This window comes from Mobula hypostoma, chromosome 29 (genome assembly GCF_963921235.1).
Source record: "Mobula hypostoma chromosome 29, sMobHyp1.1, whole genome shotgun sequence".
Lineage (NCBI taxonomy): Eukaryota > Metazoa > Chordata > Chondrichthyes > Myliobatiformes > Myliobatidae > Mobula > Mobula hypostoma.
The window spans coordinates 23,899,548-23,925,980 of record NC_086125.1 but is presented as its reverse complement, the minus strand read 5'-3'; the positions used below and the strand labels follow the sequence as shown (position 1 = coordinate 23,925,980).

General features: G+C 46.0%; 1 protein-coding gene across 2 annotated transcripts; it reads right to left on the bottom strand.

Moving 5' to 3' along the window:
- Nucleotides 1-262: 262 nt before the first annotated feature.
- LOC134339367 (uncharacterized) lies at nucleotides 263-26,433 on the bottom strand. Of its 2 annotated transcripts, none has more exons than XM_063035807.1 (2): nucleotides 26,251-26,433; nucleotides 263-8,517 (listed from the first exon to the last, which is right to left on the bottom strand). In XM_063035807.1, the coding sequence occupies exon 2, from the start codon at nucleotides 8,447-8,449 to the stop codon at nucleotides 6,572-6,574; it is 1,878 nt and encodes a 625-aa protein (XP_062891877.1). In that variant the 5' UTR covers nucleotides 8,450-8,517; nucleotides 26,251-26,433; the 3' UTR covers nucleotides 263-6,571. The 2 variants fall into 2 exon arrangements, with proteins under 2 accessions (XP_062891877.1, XP_062891878.1); XM_063035808.1 differs by lacking the exon at nucleotides 26,251-26,433 and adding an exon at nucleotides 25,997-26,092.

Genomic DNA, 26,433 nt, shown 5'->3' with positions numbered 1-26,433 from the left:
AACACACATCAAAGTTGCTGGTGAACGCAGCAGGCCAGGCAGCATCTCTAGGAAGAGGTACAGTCGACGTTTCGGGCCGAGACCCTTCGTCAGGACTAACTGAAAGAAGAGCTAGTAAAAGATTTGAAATTTGGATCTCCCCCTCCCCCTCCCACTTTCAAACCTCTTACTATTTCTTCTTTCAGTTAGTCCTGACGAAAGGTCTCAGCTCGAAATGTCGACTGTACCTCTTCCTATAGATGCTGCCTGGCCTGCGAAGTCCAGAATGACCTGGTTATCTGACCAGTGGAAACTGCTACACCAAACAGCTGGTCAGGTGTTTGGATGCAATAGGTTATCCAAATATTAGAGGAGCAAAGTAGTTTTTATGATTGTTTTCTTTGGCCATGAAAGAGGTAATGTTTTTTTTTTGGTACAGTACAGTTTAATCTCTATGTACTCATTTCAGGATTCACGTTCTGACACACTGCCCCAGCAAGGGCAAACAAATGTCAAAATGCGGTTGATATTTGGGTATTCAGAATGAATGACGTGTAAAGGTGATTGACATCCCTTCATCCCGGACGAGCCCTGTTTAAAGTGGGTGGCACAGTAGAGTAGTCATATCACAACGCGATCTAGGTTGAATTCCACTGTGGCTGGTAAGGAGTTTGTACGTTCTCCCTGTGACTGCGTGGGTTTCCTCCGGGTGCTCCAATTCCCTCCCATATTCCAAAGATGCATGGGTCAGCAGGTTAACTGGTCACAGAGAGGGTGCTTTGGGCTGGAAGGACCTATCACCATGCTGAATCTCCAAATTGACTTTGGTGTTGGAAAGAGGACCATTGACGGGCCCCACCGTTGACTGGAGACAGCCCAGACCTCAATGTTCTGATGAAACCTCTGCAACTGTCCAACCATAATTCCTTATGGTGGGGACACCCTCAACCCAAGACCACTGGGGTTAGGTTAATTGTATTCTCCTGAAGTTGTTCCTTGCACCTTCATGGTGACCGACCAGCCCAAGGTGAATCCTACACCCCTGACATTCCAATTCGTACAAAGCTACTAAGTAAATTCCAGGAATCACAAATGCAAATTATACATTCAAGCTTCTATCAGGTTTCTTGTCAGTTTAGGTCATCCCTCCAAAACCAAGTTAATTTCCTTGCTAAATATCTGCAACTGAGTTGGTTCAAGGGGACACTCTTAATGAAGTTTTCTCATAACAGATGTCCACGAAGAGATATTTCTTAAGGGTCATTAATTTTTAAAGCAAAGTTATGACCACCGTGCAACAATAAATGGTTCTATACAGGTCACTTTCACTCTTACAGAAGTGGGTCGACATTAAAAATGACTTTAAAAATGCCATTAATAATATTTGGATTAAACCAAGTTTCAGCTGTCTTGAATCATACTGCACCAGGTTATCTTACTTAGACTTATCCAAAAATAGTCATAAAGTCATTGAGCTCTCTAGTGCAGAAACAGACCGTTCGGGTCAACTAGTCTGTGTCATCGACCAGCTTCTGGACCATATCCCTCCCATTCAGAAACTTATCCAAATATCCTTCACATATTGAAATTGAACCCACATCCTCCACTTTGGCAGCTTTTTCGACACTTGCACCATCCTCTGAGTGAAGAAGTTCTCCTTTAAACATTTCACCTTTCACCCTTAACCCATGACCTCTAGCTCTAGTCTCACCTAACCTCAGTGGAAAAAGCTGCTTGCATTTTCCCTATTGATACCACTCATCATTTTAAATACCTCCATCAAATCTCCCCTCATTCTCCTACACTCCAGGGAATAAAGTTCTAATCAATTCAAACTTTCCCTATAACTCAAGTCCAGGCAGCATCCTTTATACACTTCCTATTTTATCCGTATCATTCCTGTCAGTAGATGACCAAAACTGCACACAATGCACCAAATTAGTCCTTATCAGAGCCTTGCTCAATTTCAACATAACATCCAACTCCTGCGCTCAATATTCTGATTTATGAAGGCCAATGTGTCAAAAAATTTTAAGAAATGCGTGTTTAAAAATTAACAATGTTCTGAACCTTCGTACAGTTCTACTGGCTCATGGACAATTCAGTGTGCAGTAACACTCAAGTAGGTTTAAGACAAAACTTACGGAAGTAAAGTCCTTTTGAAAATGAGAGTAACTGGCTTCTCTCAGTGTGTGGAGCAGACTCGCTCAGGCCTGGGGACTGGTTCAGTGGCAGGAGCCACTGTGATGCCAGTGTGTTTGCAATACAGGAGACAGCGTGTCAGTCGCTGGATACACAATGAAATTATTGCTAACAGTTCAGGCCAGGATCCTTTGATACTCCTGAAGAAGGGCGTCAGGCTGAAATGTCAACTATTCCTCTCCATAGACGCTGCGTGACCTGTTGAATTCCTCCAGCATTTTGCTCCTGATTTCCAGCACCTGCAGAACCTCTCGTGTTTATGCATTTTTGCCTCCGCACAGCAAAGCCACTGGAGAACCTATTCCAACTATGTGATTTGAAGTAGATTGGGACATTAAGTTTTGTAAAATGGACAAAATGATGCTTTCAAATTTTTCTCATTGAGGGATCAACAGGGGAAAGAGTGAGCAGTTTCAAGCTTCTGGGTGTCAACATCTCTGAAGATCTATCCTGAGCCCAACAAATTGATGCAATTAAAAAAAAAGACACGATAGTGACTATATTTCATTAGGGGCTTTGAAGAAGTTTATTATGTAACCAAAGACTCTACCAAATTTCTATACTTGTACCGTGGAGAGCATTCTAACTGGTTGCATCGGCATCTGGAATGGAGGGACCACTGCACAGGATCGTAAAAGTCTGCCGTAAGTTGAAAACTCAGCTGGCTCCATCGTGGGCACAACACACCCCAGCATCGAGGACATCTTCAAAAGGCGATGCCTCGAAAAGGTGTCATCCATCATCAAGGACGCTTATCACCCGGGAACACTCACAACACGCTGGAGGAACTCAGCAGGTCGGGCAGCATCAGAGGAAACCAGATTGATTCCTGGGATGGCAGGACTTTCATATGAAGAAAGACTGGATGAACTGGGCTTGTACTCGTTGGAATTTAGAAGATTGAGGGGGGATCTGATTGAAACGTTTAAAATCCTAAAGGGATTGGACAGGCTAGATGCAGGAAGATTGTTCCCGATGTTGGGGAAGTCCAGAACGAGGGGTCACAGTTTGAGGATAGAGGGGAAGCCTTTTAGGACCGAGATTAGGAAAAACTTCTTCACACAGAGAGTGGTGAATCTGTGGAATTCTCTGCCACAGGAAACAGTTGAGGCCAGTTCATTGGCTATATTTAAGAGGGAGTCAGATATGGTCCTTGTGGCTACGGGGATCAGGGGGTATGGAGGGAAGGCTGGTGCAGGGTTCTGAGTTGGATGATCAGCGATGATCATAATAAATGGCGGTGCAGGCTCGAAGGGCCGAATGGCCTACTCCTGCACCTATTTTCTATGTTTCTATGAAACGGTGAGTCAACATTTCGAGCCGAGACCCTTCGTCAGGACTGTAGAGGGAAGGGGCAGAGGCCCTATCAAGAAGGTGGGGGGAGGGGGAGGGTGGGCAGGAGAAGGTTGGTAGGTTCCGGGTGAAAAACTAGTAAGGGGAAAGATAAAGGGGTGGGGTAGGAGAAGCAGGGAGGTGATAGGCAGGAAAGGTGAAGAAGGAATAGGGGAAAACACAATGGGTAGTAGAAGGAGGCGGAAACATGAGGGAGGTGATAGGCAGCTGGGGGAGGAGGCAGAGTGACATAGGGATAGGGGAAGGGAGGGGGAGGGAATTACTGGAAGTTGAGGAATTCTATGTTCATACCAAGGGGCTGGAGACTACCTAGACGGTATACGTGGTGTTGCTCCTCCAACCCGAGTTTAGCCTCATCATGGCAGTAGAGGAGGCCATGTATGGACATACCTGAATGGGAGTGGGAAGCAGAGTTGGAGTGGGCGGCCACCGGGAGATCCTGTCTGTTGTGGCGGGCGGACGGAGCGGAGGTTCTCGGCGAAGCACCTGGGACCTGGGACTCGCCCACTTCTCCTTGTACCATCAAGCAGGTGGTACAGAGCCCGAGGTCATGCACTCTGTGCTGCTTTCTCCCCACCGCCACCAGATTTCTGAGTGGATAATGAACCCACGCACACAACCTCATGATATATTTCTCTCCCTTCTTGCACTGCTTATTTAATTTAAACATATATAATGTGCGCATATTTCTTATTGTAATTTGCAGGTATTTTAAATTATGTATTGCATTGTACTGCTGCCGCAAAACAGAAACAAAAAATTTCATGACATACGCCAGGGATACAAAACCTGATTCCGATTCTAAAGTCAACTTGTGTAAAATGGACAAAATGGTGCTTTGGAAATCTTCCTTTTCAACTTTGGGATCTTCACTTTGCATGGTGTCTACTGTATGCGACCAGTCATTGATAAGCTGTTTCTTGCAACAGCAAAAATAAAATGAAGCATTTCCGTGTTAACACTCTACAGCGCCAGTGATCAGCAGTCAGGGTTCAATTTCCACCACTGTCTGTCAGGAGTGTGTATGTTTCTCCCTGTGAGTGTGTGTGTTTGCTCCGGCCGCCCCGGTTTCCTCCCACACTCCAAAGAGGTGCGCGTTAGAGTTAACGTGGTGAGGATACGGTGTCTGGGACAACACAGACTCTGTGTGGGGGAATGCGGCCTCAGTGGGATAGAGATGGTAGGACTCGGAAGCAAGAAGGACGCAGCTGCTGTGGATCTGAAATAAAGTGTTGGAAACACCCAAAAGGTCAGGCAGCACCTGCGGAAAGAATAGCAAGGTTGACATTTCAGTTCAAGCTCCATTTATTTTTCCAACATTTTCTGTTTTTGTTATCGTAGAAATTGTAGGGAGGACCCTCCAACTCATATACAGTAAAACCATGAGACCATAAGACATAGGAGTTGAATTAGACCATTAGGCCTGTGAGTCTGCTCTACCATTTGGTCATGTCTGATTCATTATCCCTCTCAAGCCCATTCTCCTGCCTTCTCCCTTTGGCACTTTTACTAATTGAGAACCTATCAACCTCCGCTTTAAACACTCTCACAGACTTGGACTCCAAAGCCATCTGTGGTGATGTATTCCTTAGATTCACCAGCCTCTGCCTAAAGGAATCCTTATCTCTGTTCTAAAGAGAAATCCTATTCTGAGGCTGAGACCTGTGATCCTAGACTCCCCTGCTATAGGAAACATACCTTCCATGTCCACTCTATCTCAGCCTTTCAATATGACAGACTTATCAACCCAATATCTGTGACTGTAACCATAGATTCAGTATCTGTACCTTGTGGACCAGACCAACCCAGAATACGTCATTGACTTGAAACTTTCGTCCAAGTTCCCTCTCCACGGATGCTGCCTGGCTGAATTGCCCCTATTGTCTACACCCTCTGCTGTATATCAATTGGGCTATTGAGATGGAAATTATAAGCTGTTTATGGCAGAAATACACAAGTATTTAGGAAGAGTTTGTGCAGAAAGACTGTGTGTTGGCTGGCAGTAGCCCACAAGCAGAATGAAAACCAGCTCTCGTTCTGGCTTCGACTGTGACTGGGAAGCACGCCATTGAGACTTGTAATGAAACTGTTGAGTACATATGGACAGATGCCACTGCGTCTGAAACAGTTGCTAGGAACTTTAAGGTGTGAACACCAATCATGAGAAACAGCACAATGAAGCTCGTTTTACAAATTCCTTCTATCCGCCTCATTAATTTCTGATTTTCTACAATCTCTCAATGCCTGGGCATGAGTTCAGCCGACAAAACCACACTGACACCTCGGAATGAATGATGACTAGAGTACAGGCAGTTTACGCTCAACAAGGTACGGTCTTGCCGCCTTGCTGGTTCTGTGTTTAGACCTTGACAGATCTGGCTAAAAGACACAGGAATGCAGGCTGTCTATTGCTTGGTGCGATTTGTCTCCTCAGTCCTGATGAAGAGAGGTGATGGCTCTTTTTCCATCCTGACGTAGTGGTTAGCGTGACGCTATTACAGCTTTGGGGTGTTGAAGTTTGAGGGTTCAATCCCGGCATCCTCGGTAAGGAGTTTGGTAAGTCTTCCCCGTGGAATGTGTGGGTTTCCTCTGGGTGCTCTGGTTTCCTCCCACACTCCAAAGATGAACTAGTAAGGTTTATCGATCATTGTAGATTGCCCTGTGATTGGGTTAGGGTTAAATCGAGGTCGTTGGGGCTGCTGGACAGCATAGGTTGAAGGGCCAGAAGGGCCTATTCTGCGCTGTATTGCTAAATAAATAAAAAACAATAAATAAAAAAATCGTCTGATTGATGTGCATCAGTCCCTGAAACAGTAAAGGATATGAATACACCAAGTCTGGTCCAGCACGCAACTCTGATGCTGACCTGCGTCGAGAGATGGACAATTCCTAACATTTTTTGTCCTGGTGCACAGCAAGAAGATGAGAAGAGATCTGCTACATGGAGACATTGCTGCTATTTAGTAGCCTCGGACGTTCAGATGAACCACCATCCTTATTTCACTTCTCTGTAGCCATGTTCCTGCATGTTTTGTCCTTAAGTGGGGCTGGTTAAACTGTAGCCCTGGTGGGGTGGTGACATTTCAACTGCCTGTGTGGCATTCCCTTCTAATTTCCTAAAACAGGCTACGCCTACAGTGTGAAGGTCGGGACCCTTTGATGTGGAGATTTGGTTGCTCTGGAGATTAATAGACCCTTTGGGAGGAGGTTGTTCAAACTGGCTTACCCCTCCTGCAGTGCACTGTGATGCCTTAGTGACTAGATGCTCCGATTCACTCCAGAGATCTCCCTTCCCCTGACCTGGAGTGTAACCCCTCATGATGCACCCATTGTGATGGAAACCGTTGCCCCCCAGCAGTGAAGCCCCCTGATCAGCATCGTGCTGTGGAAGGTCCTGCCCGTTATCTTGCTCGCCACCCTGAATCATGGCTCTGGCTTTCAGGCGGAGCTTGTGAGGGAGGGCCATTCTCCTGAGCACCTGGGGGGAGTCAGCGTGCGCTGCATCGCTGAGGCCGGCCCTGTCTGCCTTGTCTTGGCTGTCACTGTCCGAACCTTCGGAAAGGGCACCATCTGATACCTTGTCCGCAGCGACACCGGAATATGCCATCAGGCCTTGATCGAGAACCTCGGGCGTCTTAATGACAGAAAAGAGCACAGGGGAACATTCTGATGTCTCCTGCTTCCCAGCGGGAAAGCTCCGGGTGAGGGAACATTGTGGAACCTCATCCAGGTTCGGGACTGCGGTGCGTTCACCCGCCTCGCTCGTGCTCAGGGATCTCTGAGGACTGGCGCGCACCAGCCGCTCAATGACCGGGTACTCGCGACCGGACCCTGGACACAGTTCAGCTACATAGCCTCCCAGCGGGTAATTGCCCGCCGGCTCCTCCTGGGTCCGCGGGGCCGGCGGCCGGTGAGTGCACCACTGGGCCACGTCGCTCGGAGGCACCTGGCGCTGACCTTCCACCACCATCGAGGGCGCGGGTGCAGCGTGGACCCCTCCCTGTGGGTAATCTGTTCTGCCATTCCCGTTGGCCTGGGGCACGGCAGACAGAAGAAGGAAGTCATCCAGATGGGCAGTATGAGAGTCTGCAGTTTCCACGCAGCCTTGAGTCCCGTACCGAATAATGTCCCTGGCTGCAAAGTTGTACTTCAGTGGCTCTTTGTAATTTACAAACTCAATATCATGGTAGCTCCTTAGCAGGGACGCTGACTCTCCGAAGGGGACCTGGGCATTCATGGCCTCCTTGATGTCTCTCATCAGGTCCTTGTCCATTGAGTTCTCATCTTGCCTGCTGTCCCCTTGAATCATGGGCCCCGGGCTGTTCCCAGTGCTCAACGATCCATCGGAAGTATCGGAGAGGGAGCCCCTGGGCGAATACTTGCTGAGGGATGCGAACCCGCCCCCTCGGCTGGGGTGCTCGGCCTCCGAGGAGTCAGACTGGAGGAGGACAGTGGAATATCCAGTGTAGTAGGAACTCCCTGCCGACCCTGACAGCTGTCGACTCTTCTCCGCGTATGCAGCAGTGGAGATCAGGCCGAACCTCAGCTGCAGAGACAGCAGCTCTGACTTCAGGCGGACGTTCTCCTCGTTCAGCGCCAGCACGCGGTTCTCCAGCACCATGTCGCTGATCCTCCTCTTCTCCCGCGACCGCTTGGCAGCCTCGTTGTTCTTGCGCCTCTTCTCCCAGTAGCTGGCGTCTTTCTTCTCGTCAGAGATGAACTCGCGCTTCCTGCGACCGGTGGCGCTGGCTCTGCCTCGGCCTGCCTTGCTTCTGTGGACCAGCTCTTGGCTGAAGGTGCCAGGGGTGTCCACGGTTTGGGCAGGCACCGGCTCCAGACTCTCCATCTCTGAGTAGTAGCCAGATTCCATTAGGGACAGCGGTTGACTCAGGCAAGACAAAGGCATCCTGGGCATGCTAAGAAACTGGTTTGAGCCCAAAGTCTTCTCCCATTTGGAGATGATTCCATGCCCCTCCAATGGTCCTGAGAACAGAAAGCACAGTTTCTTAAATGTCCCTAATATACCTACTTCTACCACCACCTGCAACCCACCCTCCCCACCCCTCGCAGGGCGTTCCCCACACCTACCACTCTCTGTGTCAAAACTTACCTCTGACATCCCTCCTGTACTCTCCCCCAATCCCCCCAATCACTTTGCAATTATGCCACCTTGTATGAGCCTGAAAAAAAAAACCCCTGGTTATCCACTCAATCTATGCCTCTTATCATCATCTACATCTCTATCAAGCTGCCTTTCACCCTCCTTCGCTCCAAAGAGAAAAGCCCTAGCTCGCTCAACCTATCTTCACAAGACCTGCTCCCTGGTCCAGGCAGCATCCTGCTAAATCTCCTGTGCACCATCTCTAAAGCTTCCACGTCCTTCCTGTAATGAGGCGACCAGAACCGAATGTAGTACTCCAAGTGCGGTCTCACCAGGGTTTTATAGAATTGCACCATTACATCGTGGCTCATGAACCCAGTCCCCCGACTATCAGCTCGGCACAACATTGTGGGCTGAAGAGCCGTACTGCTCTATCCTCTATGACTGCTCATCTCTCTGTGCATTGGGTTTCAGTAGGTTTTGACCTACCACCAGAAGATTAACAAGGCTCAGCATGAAGGGGGAGTGGCACTCCAGCAAGGTCAGAGTGCAAACAACTAAATGGAAATCTCCGTCGGGATCGGAGTGACGGAAGTTGAGGCCCATTGGCCGTAGCCAAGCCAGTGAATCTCTATGTGGCCGTTGAGGGAGGTTGGAGCCTGGTGCCTGCAGTTCCGACTCCTCTGGAGCCTGGGGACAGGAGGCCTGTCCTGAGTTTAAAGGACTATGTACGTGAGTGGGTGGGAGGGAGGAACGGGACTTGTTTTTTTTTACTGTTGTTGTTTCGTTGCTTGTTGTGTTTTGTTTTGTTCTGCCAAGCATTGTCGGCTTGTTTTGTTGGTGGCAGAATGTGTGATGGCTCTTACGGGTTAGCCCCAGAACATCCTCAGGTGTGTTGGTTGTTAACACAAAGGACACATTTCCCTGTATGTTTTGATGTTCATGCGACAAACTCGTTCTACACACAACTGTAGCACATAGAACAGTACAGTTCAGTGCAGGCCCTTTGGTTCACGATGTTGTGCTGAATCTTGAATCTTGATTCACTCCGCTGATGTTGACTCAAAGTACTGGCGCTACTCTCGACAGAAAGTGAGTCCCTCCCACAGCTGATATAAATATCCGGAATGGATCGGCAGATGGTAACCATTGCACAGATTCCAAAAGTGTCCTGTGTATGGTTTGCCAAATGAGACCACTGCAAGTGGAAAATGTAGATCCCACAGCAGCTAATGAACACGGGCTGTACACACAGTGGGCCCAGTGAAAGCTGGGTCACAACAGTGGGCAAAGTATTTCAGTAGAGGAATACTGGGTGGGACTGTGTACTGGAATCTGGAACTGAAAATAACACTCCTTGGGCCTTCAGACCCACAATTTATACTTTATGAATGCAGAATGTTCTGTGTTTAAGGATATTTTCTCCACTCCCATTCCGACATATCAGTCCATCACCTCCTCTACTGCCACAGCGAGTTAAGTTGGAGGAGCAACAGCTCATGCAAGTAAACGATAAGATGAAAGATTATAATGAAGTAGAACTCAAGATGGAGAAATTGATGTTCATGCCGTCAGGCCGGAGGCTACCCAGATGGTGTACGATGCGTTGCTTCTCCAACCGGAAAGTGGCCTCTTTGCGGCGGTAGATTTCAGTCTCACACTTTCTGAGACGGGGAGTTACACAATGAGGTCTTTTGACAGGCCAGACTGCCAGTGGGCCAGGGAGAGCACAAATCGCTCAACCTCGTCCATGGACAAACTATCTCACTGGGAGGGGTTCACGGGCCGCAGAAGGGGAGGAGAGGACACGGATACACTACACAAGTGATCCTGCTGGTGAACATCCTGTCGCAAGGAAATGGCGCAAGATCGAAAATTAAGAGGCTCTACGCACTTGACTCAGAGCTTTGAATGACACGTTCCTGTGCAGAGTGGCCAGGCATGAACTACTAGCAAATATAAGACTTTAATACTCGGAGACTGTAAGTGCTGAGGTGACCCTAGTGTCTGTCTGTTTGTCCGAACCTCACTGCGCGTCAGTCTGGCTGCCAGCAACATAGAAACAGACGATTTCACATCATCACTATTTGGGTAATTTGCAACGAAATTTATCTCTGTATGAGGTTAAAATATTCTAAGAGTAACTGTCCCAATTGTACATGTATCACTGTTAACTTTTTATGAGCTTAACTTTCCCCATCATGCACAGCTAATGTATTCTCAGCGTAACTCTCTCCATGATACATCAATGACACTGCTAATCATTATGAGTGTAACTGTCCCCTCTGTTCATTGTGAACTTATACTCAATGTGACTGTCTGCATCATACACTGTGAACTTATACTCAGTGTGACTGTCCACATCGTACAATGTGAACTGCCACTCAGTGTAACTGTCTTGTCTCCCTTTCTCTTCACCATTTACACCTCGGACTTCAACTACTGCACAGAGTCTTGTCATCTTCAGAAGTTTTCGGATGACTCTGCCATAGTTGGATGCATCAGCAAGGGAGATGAGGCTGAGTACAGGGCTATGGTAGGAAACTTTGTCACATGGTGTCAGCAGAATTATCTGCAGCCTAATGTGAAAAAGACTAAGGAGCTGGTGGTAGACCTGAGGAGAGCTAAGGCACCAGTGACTCCTGTTTCCATCCAGGGGGTCAGTGTGGATATGGTGGAGGATTACAAATACCTGGGGATACAAATTGACAATGAGCTGGACTGGTCAAAGAACACTGAGGCTGTCTACAAGAAGGGTCAGAGCCGTCTCTATTTCCTGAGGAGACTGACGCCCTTTAACATCTGCCGGACGATGCTGAGGATGTTCTACGAGTCTGTGGTGGCCAGTGCTATCATGTTTGCTGTTGTGTGCTGGGGCAGCAGGCTGAGGGTAGCAGACACCAACAGAATCAACAAACTCATTCGTAAGGCCAGTGATGTTGTGGGGATGGAACTGGACTCTCTGACGGTGGTGTCTGAAAAGAGGATGCTGTCCAAGTTGCATGCCATCTTGGACAATGTCTCCCATCCACTACATAATGTACTGGTTGGGCACAGGAGTACATTCAGCCAGAGACTCATTCCTCCGAGATGCAACACAGAGCGTCATAGGAAGTCATTCCTGCCTGTGGCCATCAAACTTTACAACTCCTCCCTTGGAGGGTCAGACACCCTGAGCCAATAGGCTGGTCCTGGACTTATTTCCTGACATAATTTACATATTAATATTTAATTATTTATTGTTTTATTACGATTTAATTATTTATGGTGCAACTGTAACGAAAACCAATTTCCCCCGGGATCAATAAAGTATGACTATGACTACGACTATGTTCACATCGTACAGTGTGACCTGATGCTCAGGGTAACTGTCCACATGGTACACTGTAAACTTATACTTAGTGTTGAACATTTTTGCAAATAAATCGATGTGAGGCATTTTTTATTTTTAAGAAAAAACCAGGGACTCATTTATCAAACTCCAAACAAACTGAACCCAAAGTGCATTAAAAGCCCTTCACATAATTAGTCCTCAGGTCAGACCCACCTCCTAAGTTGAAACCCCAACTCAACATCGGTGGTTATGAATTATGTACATTTCTACCAATTACATTACCCTGCGCAAGCTCCCTCCCCCTCCCAGAATTCAGTAAAACCGGCATTGTGACCCTGTCCAGAGGTCACATGAGCTACCCGGCTCAGGTCTTATGTTCTCTGGGTGGAGGAACAGCACGGTCCTCTGGCTCATCCAGAGATGTGTTGACATGTTCATGGTCATTTCATAACAGCAAGGGCACGGTAGCAGAATCCTCCAAATCTTGGTGGACCAGCTTAAGCAGACATCCCACCTCTCCCGGAAGTTCTGGGAGTCTCCCGCTTATTGATAGTGGATCCCTGATGCCCGCAAATTATATACAATATCCCGGAAACTGATTTTTTTTGAGAGCGAGCGAGAGAGAGAGTGCAGGGAAGTCCTCGTAGCAGCCTTTAAGGAGTGCTGAAACCACTCACATAGACCATTGGATTACATGTGATTCGCCGCGGTGTGATGTAGCCTAAGGTTCTGGACCATCACAGCTCAGAGGTCTGATATGAATTGGGGACTGTGGTCAGAGGAAGTATCAGCTGGGGTGCCAAACCGAGGAACCCAGGGGCTGACGAAAGCCCGAGCCACGTCTGTGGCTGTTGTCGATGCTGTACAGATGACTTCTGGCCGCCTGGTGGTACAATCCACCATGGTAAGGAGGTGTGTGAAACTGCGGCATGAGTTGGAGGGGAGAAGAGAGCCAACAAGATCCCCATTGACATGGTCAAACTGTCACTCAAATTCCTCAAAAAGTGTCAGTGATGCCTGGATATGACAATTAATTTTTGCTCGCCTGCACACCACACAGGCTGCAGCCCAATCACACATGTCCTTCTGAAGGCCATGCTAAACAGACTTTAGTGCAACCAGTTTCTCTGAGGCCCTCCAGCCCAGATACGAGAGGCCATGTGTAATGTTAAAAACAGTCTGTCTCCAGTTTGGGGTGATTGAGACTGGTTGAGACATTGCACAGGAAAGAAATCCCAGCTTCCCCGAGCTTAATGTCAGCCAACCGCATGCCCATGACTGCTGTTCATTAAGGCTGGAGTTCGGGGTCAGTAGCTCGTTTGGCTGCCATGCCGGCATAGTCAACCCCTGTGTGTATGGGCTCAATGGCTGGCCGTGGAAGGCAATCAGCTACGGCATTATTTTTCCCCTTGATATGTTGTATATCAGTTGTGAACTCTGATACGTAGTCCAGTTGGTGTTGCTGCCGTACAGACCAAGGGTCTGGCAACACACATCAAAGTTGCTGGCGAACGCAGCAGGCCAGGCAGCATCTCTAGGAGGAAGTACAGTCGATGTTTCAGGCCGAGACCCTTCGTCAGGACTAACTGGAGTTAGTTCAGTTAGTCCTGACGAAGGGTCTCAGCCCGAAACGTCGACTGTACCTCCTCCTAGAGATGCTGCCTGGCCTGCTGCGTTCGCCAGCAACTTTGATGTGTGTTGCTTGAATTTCCAGCATCTGCAGAATTCCTCGTGTTTGTGTTTTTTAAAAAAAAAAGACTATGGGTCTGATATTTTGGCCACCGTGTGCATGAGGGGTTTGTGGTCAATGAACGCTGTGAAATGACGACCCTCTAGAAGAAAATGAAAATGCAGACGACCAGATAGAGACCGAGAAGCTCACGTTCAAATGTGCTATAGTTCCTTTCAGGGGGACGGAGCTGCTAGCTGAAGAAGGCAAGGGGCTGCCACATGCCTCCGACCAACTGTTTGTGCACAGCACCCACAGCACAGTCTGAAGTGTCATTAATAATGGCTGCAGGTGCGTTGGGGAGCGGGTGTGCCAGTCGGGCCGCGTTGGAAAGAGCTTGTCTGGTATCATCAAATGCCCTGGTCACGTCCGCTGACCATTCAAGCATGTGATTAGAGATAATGCGTTTAAAGGGGGACTTTAAAAGCTTGGTGCACTGTAGAGGGGGAACATAAGGTCAGCAGTTCGTGGAATGAAGAGGTGATAGAAATTCACCATGCTTAAAATGTCCTGTAGGTTTTTAGCAGTGCAGGACAGTGGGAAGTCCACAATAGCAGCTACTTTTGATGGGAGGGGTTTCACACCTTCTGCAGAGATGTGATGGCCGAGAAAATTAATGGTTGACAACCCAAAGTAGCATTTAGCAGGGTTGATAATCAGCCTACGCTGACTTAAGTGCTCAAAAAGTGTGCAGAGATGAGATATGTGTTCAGATTTGGATGTCATCCAGCCCCTTGGCATGCACTGCCATGATGAGGCCAAATTCAGGTTGGAGGAGCAACACTTCATATACCATCTAGGTAGTCTCCAGCCCCTGGCACGAACATTGAATTCTCCAACTTCTGGTAATTCCCTCCCCCTCCCTTCCCCTATCCCAGTTTCACTCTGCTCCCTCCTCCAGCTGCCTATCACCTCCCTCATGGTTCTGCCTCCTTCTACTACCCATTGTGTTTTCCCCTATTCCTTCTTCACCTTTCCTGCCTATCACCTCCCTGCTTCTCCTACCCCACCCCTTTATCTTTCCCCTTACTGGTTTTTCACCTGGAACCTACCAGCCTTCTCCTTCCCACCCTCCCCCCACCTTCTTGATAGGGCCTCTGCCCCTTCCCTCTTCAGTCCTGACGAAGGGTTCCGGCCCGAAACGTTGACTGTTCGTTTCCAAGGATGCTGCCCGACCTGCTGAGCTTAGCATTACTGAGGAGACCAGATGCTTGCCTAGTTCAAACCATAGAGTTTCCAAATGACAATACTGCACAGTGGAATTTCCTGCTGCTGCCAACAGTACTTTGTTGCAGCATGAATTGGGCCTCGGCCTGTGCAAAGCAGACAATGACGTTTTGCTCACTAACCTACAGCAGTTTCAAAGTGACTGCTTTGGCCGACATGTTCAATACCCCTGGTATCGTCCAAGAGCATCAAGGTAACAAGTGAACGATTTTGCAAATAAAACAACATGATTGACTTTATGCTTCAGAAAAAATATACAACTCAATTATTGAACTCCAAAAAAATTGAACACAAAGCGCAGAAAAAGGAATTTACACAAATACCTCATCATGACAGGCCAGCCTGTTGAAGTGAACACTCAACTCAATGTCGGTAGTTGTAAATTAGGCAAATTTCCACAAATTATATTACTGACAGTGTAACTGTTCACATCGTACACTCTGAACTCACACAGAGTAACTTTCCACATCGTACACTGTGAACTCACACTCAGAGTAACTGTCCACATCGTACACTGTGAATTCACACTCAGAGTAACTGTCCACGTTGTACACTGTGAACTGATACTCAGTGTAAATGTCCATGTTGTACACTGTGAACTCACACTCAGAGTAACTGTCCACGTTGTACACGGTGAACTGATACTCAGTGTAAATGTCCATGTTGTACACTGTGAACTGATATTCTGTATAACTGTCCACATCGTACACTGTGAACTCACACTCAGAGTAACTGTCCACATCGTACACTGTGAACTCACACTCAGAGTAACTGTCCACATCGTACACTGTGAACTCACACTCAGAGTAACTGTCCACATCGTACACTGTGAACTCACACTCAGAGTAACTGTCCACGTTGTACACTGTGAACTGATACTCAGTGCATCTGTCTCATTCATACACTGTGAACTGGTACTAAGCTTAACTGTACACATCGTACTCTGTGAACTTACAGCCAGTGTAGCTGTCAACATCGTAGATATGAGATTATACTTAGTGGAACTCTCCACATTGTCCATTGTGAACTTTGATCAGTGTAACTATCCACATCATACACACTGAACTGATACTCAGTGTTAATGTCCACATCGTACACTGTGAACTGATACACAGTACAACAGTCAACATCATTCAATGTGAAATTATAATCAGTGTAACTGTCCACATCGTACAATGTGAAATTCTACTCAGTGTATCTCTCCACATAGTGTACTGTGAACTTATAATCAGAGTAACAGTCCACATCGTATGCTCTGAACTGATACTCAGTGTAACCAGTGTAGCCTCCAACCTGATGGCGTGAACATCGACTTCTCTAACTTCCGCTAAGGCCCCGCCTCCCCCTCGTACCCCATCTGTTACTCATTTTTATGCACACATTCTTTCTCTCACTCTCCTTTTTCTCCCTCTGTCCCTCTGAATATACCTCTTGCCCATACTCTGGGTTCCCCCCCCCCCACCTTGTCTTTCTTCCCGGACCTCCTGTCCCATGATCCTCTCATATCCCCTTTGCCAATCACCTGTCCAGCTCTTGGCTCCATCCCTCCCCCTCCTGTCTTCTCCTATCATTTTGGATCTCCCCCTCCCCTCCAACTTTCAAATCCCTTACTCACTCTTCCTTCAGTTAGTCCTGACGAAGGGTCTCGGCCTGAAACGTCGACTGCCCCTCTTCCTACAGATGCTGCTTGGCCTGCTGCGTTCACCAGCAACTTTGATGTGTGTTACTCAGTGTAACTGTCAGCATTGTACACAGTAAACTTATATTTAGTGTAAGTTCCACATCGTACACTGTGAACCTATACACGGGGTAACTCTCCACGTTGTATGCTCTCAACTGATACTCAGTGCAATTGTTCACATCGTATACTGTGAACTTACTGTCAGTGTAACTGTCCACATCGTACATTGTGAACTGATTCTCATTGTAACTGTCCATTGTAGACTGTGCACTGTTACTCAGTGTAACGGTCTGCATTGTTCACTGTGAACTGATTCTCATGGTAACTGTCCACATTGCAGAATGTGAACTCTCACTTAGTGTAACTGTCCACACCGTACAATGTGTACTTATACTCAGTGTACATGTCCAGATCGAACACTGTGAACTGATTCTCATTGTATTTTCAGCATCATAGAATGTGAACTTATACTCAGTGTAACTTTCCACATCATACACTGAAATTATACGCAGCATAACTTTCCACATCATACAATGAGAACTCATACTCAGTGTACAAGTCCAGATCGAACACTGTGAACTGTTAGTCTGAGCAACTGTCCACACCCTATACTGTGAACTTACATGCAGTGTAACTCTCCACATTGTACACTGTGAACTGATACTCAGTGTAACTGTCCACATTTTACACTGTCAACTTATAATCTGAGTAACTGACAACATCGTAGTCTATGAATTTATACTCAGGGTAACTATCCACATTGTTCACTCTGAACTTATACTCAGAGTAACTGTTCATATCGTACACTGTGAACTTATAATCACTGTGACTGTCCACATTGTACACTGTGAACTTATACTCAGTGTAACTGTCCACATTCAACAATGTGAACTGACATCAAAATAGCTGTCCATATCGTACAATGTGAAGTCATATTCAGTGTAAGTGTCCACGTTGTACACTGTGAACTGACACTCAGCGTAACTTTCCACATCGTACACTGTGGAATTATACTCAGTGTACATGTCCGGATCGTACACTGTGAACTGATAGTCAGAGCAACTGTTTACATTGTACTCTGTGAGCTTGTAATCAGTGTAACTCCCCACATTTTAAACTGCTATAGTACTTCCAGTGTAAGTTTCTGCGTGGTATAATGTGAACTTATATTCATTTTATCAGTGAACATCATTCACGGCAAATGAATACACACTGCAACTGTCCGCCTCGTACACTATAAACATATAGTTTCTGTAACTACCCAGATGGAATATAAGGTGTTGTTATGCCATCAGGTTGGAGACAACACCTTATATTCCGTCTGGGTAGCCTCCAACCTGATGGCATGAACATTGACTTCTCTAACTTCAGCTAATGCCCCACCTCCCCCTCATACCCCATCCGTTATATATTTATATACACACATTCTTTCTCCCTCTCTCCTTTTTCTCTCTCTGTCCATCTCACTATACCCCTTGCCCATCCTCTGGGCTTTTCCCCCCCTCCCCCTTTTCTTTCTCCCTGGGCCTCCTGTCCCATGATCCTCTCATATCCCTTTTGCCTATCACCTGTCCAGCTCTTGGCTCCATCCCTCCCCCTCCTGCCTTCTCCTATCATTTTGGATCTCCCCCTCCCCCTCCCACTTTCAAATCTCTTACTAGCTCTTCCTTCAGTTAGTCCTGACGAAGGGTCTCGGCCTGAAACGTCGACTGTACCTCTTCCTAAAGATGCTGCCTGGCCTGCTGCGTTCACCAGCAACTTTGATGTGTGTTTCTTGATACTTAGTGTAAGCGTCCACATCATAGAGCGTCAACTTACACTCAGTGTAACCGTCCACATTGTACAGTCTGAAGTGATACGTAGTGTGACTGTCCACATCGTACACTTTGAATTGAAAATGAGTGTAACTGTGCACAGCTAACGCTGTGAACCAATACTCAGTGAAACTGTGCATATCGAGCAGAGTGAACTTATACCCAGTGCAAATGTCCACATCGTACTCTGTGAACCGATACTCAGTGAAACTGTGCATATCGAACAGAGTGAACTTATACCCAGTGCAAATGTCCACATCGTACTCTGTGAACTTATACTCAGTGTGACTGTCCACATGGTGCACTCTGATGTTATACTCAGAGTAACTATCCACATCGTACACCGTGAACTTACGCTCAGGGTAACAGTCCACATCATGCAGTCTGAACTAATTCTCAGTGTGACTGTCCACATCGTACACTGTGAACTGATACTCAGTGTAACCTTCCACATTGTCCATTGTGAATTATACTCAGTGTGACTGGCCACATCGTACACTGTCAACTGATACTCGGTGTAACCGTCCAGATCATACACTGTGAACCGATAGTCAGTGTAAATGTCCACATCACACACTATGAACTGAAAATTAGAGTAACTGTGCACAACTAACACTGTGAACTGATACTCAGAGTAACTGTCCACATCGTACACCGTGATCTTATACTTAGTGTAACTATCCACATTGTGCACGGTGAACTCACACCCAGAGTAACTGTCCACATCAGACAATGTGAACTTACAGTCAGTGTAAGTGTGCACTTTTGACTTTTTCCATAAAATGGGTGCTTTTACTTTTTATTTTCTTTACTAACCCTCTGTCCAGATTAAGATTTATAAAGTTCAATCATTTAATTGCATATGGTGTACTGTCTGATATTTTGCGGTGCGGATTTGTAACCGGGCAACACATCACGTGGCATCCACACAAACGAGATTTCTCAGTTTCGTGGGGCCAGAAGTTGTTTTCCCCCAGACGAACACGTGCTGGCCGAGCCTGAGGGTTACACACATTATACACTGTGAACTGATATTCAGCGTAACTGACCACACCGTACACTGTGAACTTATACTCAATGTAACCGTCCACATCGTACACTGTGAACTTACAATGAGATTAACTGACCACATCGTACACAGTGAAATTATAGTCAGTGTAACAGTCCACATTGTACACTGTGAACTTACACTCAGTGTAACAGCCTACATCATACACTGTGAACTGATACTCAGTGTATCTGTCCACATTGTAAACTGTGATAGTATTTTCAGGGTAACTTTCTGCTTGGTAAAATGTGAACTTATATTCACTTTATCAGTCAACATCATTCACGGTGAATGAACATATACTGGAACCGTCTGCCTCGTAGACTGTGAACATATATTTGCGGTAACTGCATGCATGGCACACTGTGTACTTATAGTTAGTGTAATTGTCCACATCATACACTGTGAAATTATGCTCAGTATGACTCTCCACATCGTACACTCAGAACTGATGTTCAGTGTAACTGTCCAAATGTTGCACTGTGAAATGATACACAGAGTAACTGTCAATTTTGTACACTGTGAATTGATACTCTGTGTAACTGTTTACATCGTAAACTGTGAACTTATACTCAGTGTAACAGTCCACATCGTTCAATGTGAACTGACACTCGGTGTAACTGTCCACATCGTACAATGGGAACTGACTCTCAGTGTAACTGTCCAGATTGTAAACTGCAATAGTACTTCCAGTGTAACTTTCTGCATGGTAAAATGTGAACTTATATTCACTTTATCAGTGAATATCATTCACTATGAATGAATACACACTGGAACTGTCCGTCTCGTACACTATGAACATATATTTGCTGTAACTGTACACACCGTACACTGTGAACTTATACGGAGGGTAACTGTCCACATCATTCAATTTGATATGCTACTCAGTGGAACAGTCCACATTGTACACTGTGAACTTACACTCAGTGTAACAGCCTACATTATTCACTGTGAACTGATACTCAGTGTAACTGTCCACATTGTAAACTGCGATAGTATTTCTGGTGTAACTTTCCACTTGGTAAAATGTGAACTTATATTCACTTGATCAGTCAACATCATTCACGATGAATGAACATACACTGGAACTGTCTGCCTCGTACACGGTGAACATATATTTGCAGTAACTGTATGCATCGTACATGGTGTAATTATAATTAGTGTAACTGTCCACATCGTACAGTGTGAACTTATGCTCTGTGTGACTGTCCACATCATACACTGTGAACTGATACTCAGAGTAACTGTCCCTATTGTTCACCACCCACCCCCCCCCCACTGCAGACAATGGACCCTTATTAATTTCATTTCATCCATTGGTGCTTTATGTAATTCAGGAAGTTTAAGTTTCCTCTAATGGATTACACAACTGTCAAATCTATTTCATAATCCTCCCCAGTGCCAAGCTGTGAATCTCACCAGGAAAGGGCAGCTCCTTCTGAGAGCTCAAGAGATTCTGCAAGCTGTGTGGGTGGGGTAGGGTTTATGTATTGAGAAACTGGGAGGTGATAGGCGGAAAAAGTAAGGGACTGACAAGGAACGAACCTGATGGAAGAGGATCAAGAAAGAACCCGAAGGAAGAGGGAGGTGATGAGCAGGTGAGGAGAAGGGAAGGGTAACGGGTTGCCAGAATGGGAAATGGAAAAAGAGAAGGGTTGGGAGAAATTACTGAGTTAGATATTGTAGACCTTCTCTCTTTTTCCTATCCCCCATCTAGCTCTCTTCTTATCCCTTTCTTGCTGCTGTCTTATCCCCTTTCTTTTCACTTGACCATAACCTCCCTCTGGTGCCCTTCCTTCTTCTCTTTCTCCTGCAGTCCACTTTCCTCTCCTAGCAGATTTCCTTCTTCTGCAGCCCTGGACCTCTTCCGCCTATCACCTCCCAGCTTCTCACTTCCACCCTCCCCCACCGAGCCACCTTCCCTCTCACTCCTCTTCGCCTATCACCATCCAGCTTATTCTGGCTTCTGCTCCATTCCTTTCCGGTCCTGACGAGGCGTCTCAGCCCAGAACATGGACTGTTTATTTCTCTCGAAAGTTTCTGCCTGACCTGCCGAGTTCCTCCAGCATTAGTCGAGGTTTCTGGGATTTGCAGAATTTGTTGTGTTTATCACTGCAGTCTATTCCTTTTACTTTACATCACTCAGCCTGGTCCTCAGCACCAGTTGTCAACTGTCTATTTATACCAATCCTGCTTTTGTTCTCCAGATCTTCCCACCAACTCCTCACTGATCCTACCACTGACCTCCAGGCTGCTGTCCACTTATAGTGGCCAATTAACCTGCTAGCCTGCAGTGGAATGTGGAGGCAAACTGAAGCAGCCAGGGGAACTCTGCGTGGTCTCAGGGAGAATGCAGGAGTTCCGCGTCGACAGTGGTGGAGCTATGGATTGAACAGGGGTTTCTGAAGCTGTGAGAGAGCAGATCGGCCAGTGCGCTTTTCTTTCACCACCACCTTTCCCTTCGCCCAGCCCCTGAGCCCCAGCCTGTTCCAACTTTCCTAGAGTCCACAAGGTGGCCAAACTAATTCCATTTCTTTCTTGATAGTTGACGCAATTTCTCTCAATAGTCGATGCATTTCCATCTAGTGCTATTCACAGAATGTAAAATTGGAACGTGCATAGCTCTAGAGGTTCGGGAATCCAGGAAACATATGGTGTTGTAATTACTTTCAGTGAGTAAGAGAATCAAAATAGATCACATCTTGAAAATAAGAGGAACAAGACCCACTGTTTGTGAACAAGAGCTAAACGAGGTTAGTATAACATCAGAAATCTGATTTGGATGCTTCTTCTCATAACTTGGGATTTCCCAAAAGTGGTTGAGTCAAGGCCAGGAGCAGACACAACAGTTAGAGCAAGATTCCGTGCTGAGAGCTAATGGCATCATTGAGATTAGCTGGGTCCTAGGCCCCCATTCAAGAAGTCAATGGAAGTTCTAGATCTAAGTGTGGTTTACATCATCGGATGTCAGCCCACTCAACAAATGGGGATTGTACAATTAGCTGTAACAAACACAACAAGCTGGAAGCACCAGCAGGCTGGGCAGCATCTATGGAAAGGAATAAACAGTGGACGATTTGGTCTGAGTGTCCTGAAGAAGGGTCCTGGAATGACTCCTGACATAGGGTCTCAGTCCAAAACATTGATGCTTAATTCACTTCCATGGATGCTGCTTGACCTGCTGAGCTCCTCCAACATTTTGGATGGTTTACTCTGGATTTCTAGAATCTGCAGAATCTCTAGAGTTTTTGTCCAATTAGCTGCACAGAAGTAGGTCCCTCGGCCGGACTAGTCCACATTGACCAAGATGACCATCTGAGCTAGTCACATTTGCCCGTGCTTGGTCCATATCCTTCCAAACCTTTCCCATCCATGAAGTGTCTTTTAAAATGATGTTTATACCTTGAGCAGAATTGATCACCCCCTATTGTTCACCAGGGTAGTACTGATTAGGCCATAAAACCATAAAAAACAGGAGCAGAATTAGGCCATTTGGCCCATCGGGTCTGCTCTGCCATTCCATCATGACTGATTTATTATCCCTCTCAACCTCATTCTCCTGCCTTCTCCCATAACCTTTGACATCCTTATTAATCAAGAACCTACCAACCTCCGCTTTAATTTTACCCAACGGTTTGACCTCCACAATGGCTTATAGCAATGAATTCCACAAATCCACCAACCCCTGGCTAAAGAAATTCCTCCTCATCTCTGTTCTGAAGGGACTTCCTTCTTTTCTGAGGCAGTGCCCTCCAGTCCTAGACTATACTGCCACTATAAGAAACACCCTCTCTACATCCACCCTCTCTAGGTTTCAGTGAGAACCCTCTTCCCTGCCCCCCTCATTCTTCTAAACTTCAGGGAGAATATTGTTGACAGTATCATCTTTTGGATGCAGCATTAAATCTAACGCTCATTCTACCTCTTAGACTAACACAGATTCTTTCCGCCGGCTCCTGCTGTTCTGGCCAAATTGTCCCTCAGGGAGCACTCTACCAAACATGCTCTACCAAGCTCATGGACAGCTTCAATAAAGTGCTATTGAACTATCTTACATGTTGAAGATTAACTCATGACCTCACAATGTAATCCTTCAGGAGGACTTCAAACTTGCCGTAGGGTTTGGAGGCTTGCATTCCTCAATGATCCGGAGAGCTGTGTTGACTGGAGTCAGGGCCTTATGCTTTGGCTCTTGGTTGGGTCACCCATGCCAAATAGGTCAAAGGGCAGAGGCCAGACTGAGAGTGGTAACACCGGTCCTCTAATTTCTGGAGTTCAGCTCAGGGCTCCAGCCCTGACTGGTAAAACAAAACTGCTACGGAATGGAAACAGCAATGAAGAATCCTGCTACATCTGAGTATGATAGCATTCCTGAGACTCCATTCGGATCTAGTATGACTGACAGTAGTGAAAACTGATGACAAGGGAAGCCCTGAGAGATGGAGGGCTGTCATTGCTGCCTTAAACACCAGCAACATAACAGGCAGTACCTCACAGCCTACTGTACCTCATCGCGGTCCTTGCATTATTGTCTGCCTGCACTGACTGCACTTTACCTGTACCTGTAATGTGCCATTGCAACTCCCTTGTACCGTCTTAAAGCTCTGAAATGATCCATGTGGATAGCGTACAAGTTTTGCACTGTATCTCAGTACCTGTGACAATAATAAACCAGTTCCAGTTCTGCTGGAGTTGATCAGAACTTGCTGTCGGAATTAGTGACCAACTTTCTGAGCTTTCGGCTGAATCCCCAAACACATCAGCTGTTCATTGTGTCTTCCTGCCCAGCAGTAATCTGTCACACAAGATCTTATAACATAAAGTGGTTGTGCATCATTAGTGATGGAACACTTTTGGGATGCCTGTGGATGAAAGTGGCTCTATTTAAACATGTTTATTCTTTTCAACATTATAAAAAAACTGCTAACCCTCTTAAATAATGGAAACTTATTCCAAAGTCTTATTTTATACACTCAGAGGCCACTTTATTAGGTACATTTGACCACCTGTTCCTTAATGCAAATATCTAATCATCCAATCACGTGGCAGCAACTCAATACATAAAAGCATGCAGACATGGTCAAGAGGTTCAGTTGTTCAGACCAAACATCAGAATGGGGGAAGAAATGTGACCACGGAATGATTGTTGGTGTCAGATGGGGTGGTTTGAGTATCTCAGAAACTACGGATCTCCTGGGATTTTCATGCACAACAGTCTCTAGAGTTTACAGAGGATAGTGTGTGGGGGGGGGGGGAAGCATCCAGTGAGCGGCAGTTCTGAGGGCAAAAACGCCTTGTTAATGAGAGAGGTCAGAGGAGAATGGCCAGACTGGTTCAAGCTGACAGGAAGGCGACAGTAACTCAAGTAACCACGGGTTACAGCACTGACGTGCAGAAGAGCGTCTCTGAATGCACAACAGGTTGGAACATTGAAGTGGATGGGCTACAGCAGCAGAAGACCACGAACATACACACACTCAGTAGCCACTTCATTAGGTACAGATATACCTAATAAAGTGGTCACTGAGTAGTGTACCTTGAACCTGGCTCTTGACACTATATTGCTTCAAATCAATCCTTTCCTAATTGTTTAGAATCGCCTCTTTATTCAGTTTTATCTGCCTATCCCGCTGTATTTAATTACTGGTTCAATTAATTTCTCTCCGGACGCTTTTGTTTTCCGCCCGTTTAATCGTTACTTTCTATTTAAAGTTCCTCGCTAAAGCCACATAAGGAAGGTTAACGACTGCAAACACTAATATCGACAGGAAATTGTAATGCGTTCTAAAAAATAGTTTTGGAAGCAAATCGCTTGCTGGAACTGTTTTCCAGTAATAAAGGTACTATATTTTTCCTTTTTTATTTTATGAGTTTTGCTCTCTCCACCCGACTCTGTTAATGAATAACTAATTTTGGCAGCCGTAGGTTTATCCTTATCCAAACACCCCTTTCCCAATAAATACATTGCAAACAGCCACATTGTCATTCAAATATAAATCTCCTACCCCCACCCTCCAGTTCCAACCTCCCCCATCAAGGATCAAGGGATCTCCACAGAAGTGGCAGGTTCCTTGACATTGAGATAAATTATACAATGCAACTCAGTAAGAAATCAATATCCAGAAACGGTTAATAGGATCAAAGTAGCACTCTAAGAGGCAGCATTCATTTTTAGAAGGTACTCCCACGCAGCCGGCTTGTTAAATTTATATCTGCTTAATAGCCAACCAAAGTTTAATAATAGAACGAACAAGATAGTCCAATCTTCCTGTCGCGTCAAAGCGTACCAATAAAATCCCTTATCCGTCCAGGACTCTATTTGATTGCGTTTGATTACAAAAATTGAATATCTTTCAAGCAAATTTGCTAAATTGATTTTATATTACAAGTAAGTCGGATATTTTAGGGAATATCTGCTCCCTTAAATTTGTCCGTGTGCATTTTGTAAATTATCAGATTTATAAATACCCTAAACTCGCACTGCCACCCACCTTCACCCATCCACACCAACACACCACGGTTACTCACAGTCAAGGACAAGGGCAGTTAATTAAATCAACACGTAGAGTTACAGACATGCACACCACTCTGAGAGCTTCGCGCGGAAATAGACAAATTTGCTAGTACCGGGTGAAGATTTGCCAAGCCTGGCAATATAAAACAAACACACACACACACACACACACACACACACACACACACACACACACGCACAGTGAGAATGAGCGAGAGAGAGAGCGAGCGAGAGAGATTATAGACAACGCTGAGATTCGTCACTGTACCTTATGATAAGAATTACTTCAAAGCATCCAAGTTGTAAATCGTTTTTTTTTTGTGTCTAAGTATAATATACAGACATTTCTAAGTATATTGTGTGGAGCTTTTTGTTTCCCTGTGATTCTTGACAGTGTAGATCCTGGAGCGGCTTGTATCTCTTTGTGGCTATCATCTCTGTTCTGTCTAGT

Coding starts and splice junctions, on each gene's coding strand:
- LOC134339367 (XM_063035807.1), bottom strand. CDS start 8,449: ATGCCCAGGATGCCTTTGTCTTGCCTGAGTCAACCGCTGTCCCTAATG.